Source organism: Branchiostoma floridae, chromosome 6 (assembly GCF_000003815.2).
Source record: "Branchiostoma floridae strain S238N-H82 chromosome 6, Bfl_VNyyK, whole genome shotgun sequence".
Taxonomy (NCBI): Eukaryota; Metazoa; Chordata; class Leptocardii; order Amphioxiformes; family Branchiostomatidae; genus Branchiostoma; species Branchiostoma floridae.
In genome coordinates this window covers 7,664,402-7,672,286 of record NC_049984.1, presented here as the reverse complement: position 1 = coordinate 7,672,286, position 7,885 = coordinate 7,664,402, and the positions used below count along the sequence as shown (strand labels likewise).

The 7,885-nt window shown below is 38.4% G+C and overlaps 1 protein-coding gene across 5 annotated transcripts in view; it reads left to right on the top strand.

The window, feature by feature from the left end:
- The window catches only part of LOC118417031 (membrane-bound transcription factor site-1 protease-like), a 99,353-nt gene that overhangs the window by 70,319 nt on the left and 21,149 nt on the right, over positions 1 to 7,885 (top strand). For all 5 annotated transcript variants that reach the window (XM_035822377.1, XM_035822382.1, XM_035822380.1 and 2 more), the window contains 2 exons: positions 1,063 to 1,247; positions 7,758 to 7,860. In XM_035822377.1, coding sequence (XP_035678270.1) covers positions 1,063 to 1,247; positions 7,758 to 7,860 — 288 coding nt within the window. The remainder of the gene's footprint in view (positions 1 to 1,062; positions 1,248 to 7,757; positions 7,861 to 7,885) is intronic.

The following is a 7,885-nucleotide window of genomic DNA, read 5'->3' as shown; positions in this document are numbered from 1 at the left end:
TTGTCGTGCTCTGGGAACGGTATTACCGGTTGTACTGTAACTTTGCATTAGATCACATTTACAGTTACAACTTAACAGTTTCGAAAGATAGTGGATATTTATAGGTAATAATGCTACCCAAGGCTCTCTCGCTCATGGCAAGGTCAATGGAGTGTACCTGTAATAAGAATAGCCATAATGATGGCAAGCAAGATTGTCCATAATGCTATGTTAGTCTCTGAAGCTATTTTTTAACAGCAAAGTTTGTAACTAGATGTACATAGTTGAGCTTGCTTCAAGTTCAAGGGAAATGTTTGCATAATCAGACCATTAACACCTTTAGACCTTTGCCAGAAGGCTATAAGAGTAACATCCTCGTTTCATCTCAAGATGTATGAAATATGGCATAAGCTATGAGGAAAAGCAATGTGAACTTTAGAATTGCACATTCCTGTCAATCATGTTCATGTTTTTGGAGTCACATGATGAAAATTGTATCTTCTTTGTATGTCTGGTTTGCAGACGGACATTTTCCATGTATCGTTATCAAATCATGTCTAATTCCTGTATCTGCCTACCTACATGTAGGTCAGTTTCATTTATTTCATTCTAGATCTGAGACAAAATCATCCATGCATGACCATAATGTAACACACATACTGTGAATATGAATGCTTTGACTTGCAGTATTGTTGGTGGATAATTGTTGCCATACATTGTACATTACACCAATTAGGTTCATTCATCATTCATTAACCATTCACACTCCTGCACAAAATGCATAGTCTTTCACTCTTTGCCATAGTGAGATGCAGCAGGTATATGTAAAGGGCAAGAAAAGGAAGACATTACACAAACCTACTAAGTGTTCCTGAGGACAGATCTCAAAAACAAAGGGTTGGTAAATCTCAGAACTGCAAAGAAACCCAGAGAGCTACGGCACTTCATAGGGAAGAAGACAGGGTGGAATGAAAGGAGGAAAGGCTAATTGTAGCCAGAAGTTATTTTAACAGCCATACTGAGCTGCAAAACACAGTGGATCATCATCATCATTCATTGTCTGTTCATTATCCCCCTCCCCAGGTTTCATATACATCATGGTTCCTCGATGCCTTCAACTATGCCATACTGAAGAAGATCAACGTGTTGAACCTCAGTATCGGCGGGCCTGACTTCATGGACCATCCGTTTGTGGACAAAGTCTGGGAGCTCACGGCCAACAAAGTCATCATGGTCTCAGCCATTGGTAATGATGGACCACTGTATGGGTAAGACACCATCCTCGTTTCTTCTTTAGTGGGACAACTTTCCTAGCTGTAATGGCAAGGCTGTCTCCAGGACCTGTCCCAACATCCCTTAATGGAAATATACTTGACTTGAAAATGAAAAAAAAAAAATCCCAAACCTGAACTTCATAACATGAAATTGATGAAAATGTATTTGTGTAAGCTTAGCTTTGTTTTCCCTCACAAAGATTGGGATGGAAAAAAGTAAAAGCTGGAAACAGCCCTGTGTCACTGGCAAATTGTTTTTAAACAATTGAGGAGAGGTCGTCAACCTTTCACCCAACGTAGTAAAATCTGAATGCCTTTTGAATTGAGACAAAATTTTGCCAGCACACACCTGGATGAACCCCTACTCCTGCCAGTACATGATGTGGCAGGATCTTTGATCTAAATTTGTACGATTTCCATTATACACATCTCTCAGTGTTGCCATACGTCGTCATTACTGTTAATGTTGTCTGGGACTGGAAGGGTTGCAAAGCACTATGGGTAAGGAGTGAAATCTGCATAGTAAGGTGGCATAAAGTTATTTTTTACACTGTTGCTCGCGATGAATTTCATTTCATATGTACAAAATGCACTTGTTAACCATTTTACTGATGAAAAGCTCTCATCCCAAAATAGATGGCCTCCTTTTTTTTTTGCTGGAAGGATTTTCGTGGAGTGGATGACTGTAATTGGATGCTCATTGATATTGGTGATGTTGGATTGAGGGGCCTTTGGTTGCCGGTACCACTTTACTTTTCCATTAGGGATAACTGGTACCGCAGGCCTGTGTTGGTAGACCACCTGCGGCTGTAACAGGAGTTATCACATGTACCTGCATGATTGCAGCTGGTTTTGCCACCAGTATCTTTTTTCCTGCGGTTTGGTACATTTAAATGTAATATATTCAAGAAGTTTTTGAATCATTTAAAGTACATCTCTGCTTGTTGTTTGGAAAATGTATAGTTATACCTCTATGGCTTTAGTTGGGTAAAATATATGTATAGGACCAATACTTTTGGCAGTTACTAGTATCCAGACACTGCATGTCTAAAAAGTTGGATTGCAACTCATATCTCAGTTGCAAGTGCATAATATTCACATAGGATTAGGAATAAAAGGAATTGTTTATAATCTCGATAAAACGAAACTGGTACATTCTACTTTTTATAACCCACCCACGTAACTTAGATTCAACTCTATAAATCTCTAGTCTGCATGAGAAAAGTTTGTTTGTTTGATTTGTTTGAACCTTTATTTATTCATGAAAGCTCAAATTCTTTCTTTTTTTTCATTTTTTATACTGATCATATGTCAGTTGCAAGGATGAAAAGGCATAGAATTTCACATAGGAAAAAGGAAAAAAAAGATAAAACATACACTTAGGCCACACCAATTTAATTTCTTGGTTCACGGATTTTTTCATAAAAAATATGGAGCGAGAGGGCGAAATAAAAATAAAAATAAAAATTGTAAAATGGTTCGGGTAAAGGTAAGGGCTACTCCCAAACATTAAGAAAAAAAAGTTTTCAGCTTGAAAAAAGTACAAAAACACCATTACTGTACAGTAACAACACCTGTTTGTTGAAAATTACAAAAGTAGTGTCAGTTTTTATGTTTGCTACACCAGAAAGTTGGTGAATGGTTTCATTAATGGTGAAAATTTGATGAGCGGTAATTTTTATTTTTATTTTTTTCCCCAAAAAATAGGAGCGAGCGAATCCGTGAACCAAGAAATTAAATTGGTGTGGCCTTAGTTACATGTAGCTGGAAGAAAAATTAATTGATAAGTAGCTGATTTGAAGAAAGTAATAACTTGGAAGTGGGCAACCTGAAATGTTAGTGGCGCAACATGGCTTTTGACTCAGGTTGCCACCTTGGTAGACTGGCTGATAAAGCATTTCGAGCGCCGATATATATAATCTTTTTTATTACTTTTCTATGGTATTCCCCTCAGTTTGTAAAAAAATTCTCTCTTTGCATTTTCCTTCCCCACTCACACCTCTTGATGGGTCACCAGGCAATGCAAAGGCTTCCAGTATTGTTTTAAATCATGTGTCAAAAGACTGACTCCATTTAGTGAGGAACAGAGGATCCCCATCTAATCTACAATAAAGAAAATACGCCAGGCATTTCATTTGGCACAGCACCAGCTCTCAGCTGGGCTGTGGAAATTGTATCTGAGTCGGACATTGTCATTCTAATAGCGCCTCGCTAATGCCATTGAGCCGGCCGCATCGGTAAAACCTTAGAAATCCTTCAAAAGGATGTAACTTAATTTGGCCCGGATTAGGGAGAATGAATTGTGACCCTTGAATCTGCCAAAGCAAAAGGTGAGGCTTGGGGTGTGTATTGTGGCTGCCATCTTTAATTTAAAACGAGAAGGTGTGAGCGTTAGTGCACACACACACACCCTGCCCCCAGATATGCACTCTACATCTCCCCAAATGGACGGTCTGGTAGGGGTAATATTGGTAATGGCGCCTTTGTCCTGCCTACTTGCTCAGAATGATTTGGTAATGTCGGCGGTAGGGAAGTATACTGAAGATGAGACACGCACTGTTTCATAAGGGGAAGGAGAAAATTTGACGTGTACTGTAAAAGGGGAAATATATATTTTGCAGTAGGGAGAAAATTAAGTGGATTTAAGTCTGCAGTTGAACTAAGGTGGTAGACAGGCAGAAGACAGAATAAAAAAAATATTGGCACTTTTAAGTTTGCGATGAGAAGGTCACCTTGAAAACCATAATCATGAAATCACAGCAAACATTTCGTCTTTCACAGTATGCTCATAAAGTAGAGAAAAATTTTGGTATGTTTATAAAAAATGTGTGACTTGAAGGACCTGACACTTATTTTTGCCTAATTTACTAACAATCATGATCATAATTATCATGATTATTGTAGTAATGATGTCTCATAGTTCTAGATGTTTTTGTGTGCGAAAGCAGAATTTTGTCCATTTTATCTCTGATGTCGCAAGCATGACAGTAACAGTAGTCATGACAAAGAAATCTGACATTGATTAATTCGGTTATCTAATGCTGATGTATTTCTAAGAATATCTGTTGAAGAGTAATATCACCCAACAGTTTCCATGACTCCTTGTACAGAGGTGATACAGTTTATGCAAGGCAACAAGGTCCATCCATGATCGACACACACGAGAAAGCACCATATTGATTGGTGGAACTTATTGAAAACTTGGCATCAAGGAAATTTTACAGCCAATCAACATTCAGATCACATCCCTCTCTAAATTGCCTTCCCCACCTTGTTGCTCAGGGTATCTAAGGGGTCTGCATGTTTCCTATGCTATTGCCCTCTTCTGAAGCAAGTTCAGCTAGGCAAACCAATGATAAGATTACGAACACAGCTTAGTTAATTAAAAGTATGTATCAGTATTTCAAAAGTAGCATAGTTGATTAGACTCAGTTGTCAGTGTTAGATAGGTCTAAATAACTCTAAAAGAAATTTGTCTAGAAGAGTAGGCAAAGTTTAAAAAAAACTGTCGGACATTTGTCACAGTTGATCAGTTTTCTTTGATATGTATTTCTTTATATTTCTGGACCTCCATCTAATGTCTTATCCGAGGAACAGCCCTAACTGAAGCTAGGTACTCATTTTAATGTGAAGTGAGGAAAGTCTCTTCCCAAGCTAAGGGCACAAGATCGGTGACACATCAACGGATTCAAACCCAGAACCTCTGGATTTTGAATCGAACACCTTGCCGATTGCGCCACGCGACAACACTATTTCTCTACATGTACATCATTGAAGAAAATGGCATTTCAAGTCAATGATTCCGATATATATAGATGAACTAGAAAAGCCGACATTTGCTTGAGAGCAAATACAGCATATTTCAGCCATCTCCCTCCCCCATGCAACAATAGACTATTCCAAAATCACCCATGTGCAAAAATGGAACACTTTTGTTTAAACGTCAATTCTACTAATGACACTTAATGACACCCAAAAATGAATTTTACAAAATTCCCAGTGCAAGAATGGATTCTGCCAGTGCACCCCATGTGAATTTGCGCAATAGACCAGTCTCGAAATACTCCCACTGAAAACATGGCATTTTGATTTAATTAACAACCCAGTACAAAGTTGAACTAGGCAAAAAAGGCATGAAAAGGTAAAATAGACAAGTCCAAAAACACTTCCGCTAAAAATGGAATATTGAATCATCACCCCTTTAAAACTAAATTTGAAAACATCCCCATGCAAGAATGGACTCTTCTTGCGATGCCCCTATCCAAAAATACATCCGCTAAAATTGGACTTGGAGTAATCACCAAAGTCCCAAAAATGGATTTTAAAAATCCCCCTCCATGTAAGAATGGACTCTTCCAGCACAACCTACGTAAAATTACAAAATACACCAGTCAAAAAATAATCACCCTGAAACACTTTGACATATCAAATCACCAAAGTCCATAAAAGATTTTTTAAATACCCCCTCCGTGCAAGAATGGAATCTTCCCGTACACCCAATGTAAAATTGCAAAATAGACTAGTTCAAAAATACTCCCACTGAGAGACTTTATGTAATCAACAGTCCAAAGATGAATTCAAAAAGAAAATGTTCCCCCTCCGTGCCAGAATGGACTCTTCCAGATAACACCAGGCTCACTGATTGGCTGCCAATACCCTTCGGGATGTCGACTCAGGCTACGTGATTTGTTCCCTCTTTAATCAAGTTACAAGTATATATAGACACTAGTATATATAGACACATGCTGTCTTCAGGTGGGAGAGGTCAACGACCTTGAGGTCGTTGACCCTCTGGCCAGTGGAAAATTACCCAAAAAATCCCCAAATATATCATTTTGAAGTGGTTTATGCCAGAAATCATACATGGGTCATTTGAATGAATATCTAGTGCACCTATTGACCAAAATTTAGGTCATTTGGTTATAAGACCAGGGAACAGCAGCCAAAAGCGTATGGTTTTGGTCAAACAATGGCCAAAAAATCCCAAAATTAAGCATTTTGTTGTACTGTATGCCCAAAAAGTTATTGAACCCATGTGCGCATATGTAAATTGCACTTCTATTACAAATTCCAAATCATTTGGTTGTAAAATGAGGGTATAGAAGCCAAAAATGTCATTTTTTGGGCAAAAAATGTCAAAATTAAGCATTTTGTTGTACCGTATGCCAAAACTGTTATTGGATCTTTGTGGACATATGATCAAGGCACCTCTGTACCAAATTTCAGGTCATTCGGCTGTAATACCAGGGTACAGGGGGGCAAAATATACATAAAAATTGCAAAAAACATGAATAAAATCATTTTAAAGGCAGATATGGAAAAAATGAAAAAAAAGCATCAAGGTATTGGCCCACTCTACCCTTGTGCCAAATTTCAGGCCATTCGGTTCAGGAACGACGGAGATGAATCAATTTGAAGATTTGACAGGAGAAAGAAACATTACGAATACAATATATTTCACCATACCTATGGTATGGCTGAAATATAATAAGACTTGTTCTTCAATTTACCATTAAACAGAGATGGACAACAGATGCAGTTGGTTAATTTTGTGACCTGTTTGTAATGATACAGCACAGATTGATGGAGCTACTCAACTAAAACCTGATTGCCTATTGCCTGAGATTTGATCAGGTGTGTTAAAAAGTCATCAGGATGAATTAGCAGGCTACTCGAGAGACTTGCAACAGTGTGAAGTGTTGAGCAGGTGGCGAGCCACTTGTAGCTTGTTGGGTCCCACACTGGGTAGTATAGGCTGATTGGATTTGGTTCGTTTCTTTCCCATGTCCGACTATATTGCTCTCTTATAAATGCACCAAGCCAAAAAACGTACTCCTGGTCCTCAAGCTCTGTTTCATGTTGATTCCTTAGTTGTGCAGTTATTCTTCTGAAATTTGAGAACCAATAAATTGAATGAAATGTTGTGGCCTTTTGTATGACTATGAACTGTTAGGTATAAGACTTTTTTGTTCACATCCATTCTTCATGATTCATAGACGAATGAAATGTCATCCATATAATGGAATCAACATGGTCTTAATACAAAGTAAATCAAGCAACAGTTACCGGATTAATTCTCGATTTGCATTATTGTATTCCTCTGGTAATTACAGACCAGAACATATTTTACATCTGGAGTTTTCCAATTTCCAATTGCTTTTGACAGCAAATTGATAGAAGCAAATCCCACGAACACTGTACCTGTACTTTTTTTTCAATAATTCATCTGTAGTATGCTCACTAATGTTGTATCCGTGAGTGCTTCACGGATCTGTGGGTGTCCCAAAGTCTTGTCAAACATGCCGTCATCACGCTGCTCTTCCCGCCACCAGGGAAATAAAAATACTGCCCATGAAATATTTCCCCAAGCTATCGGGAGTACATGCTTTGTATGCACATCAGTCACCAGCCAATGATTGCAATTCAGCCGTTAATTTACACGTAAGCAATTAACTGTGTCGTAGTAAGACTAACTTGTTTATTATGTGTCCTTGTACGCCACAGGACCCTGAACAACCCGGCGGATCAGATGGACGTTATTGGGGTGGGCGGAATCGACTTTGAGGACAAGATTGCCAGGTTTTCATCTAGGGGAATGACCACCTGGGTAAGATGCATTGTATATTATAATC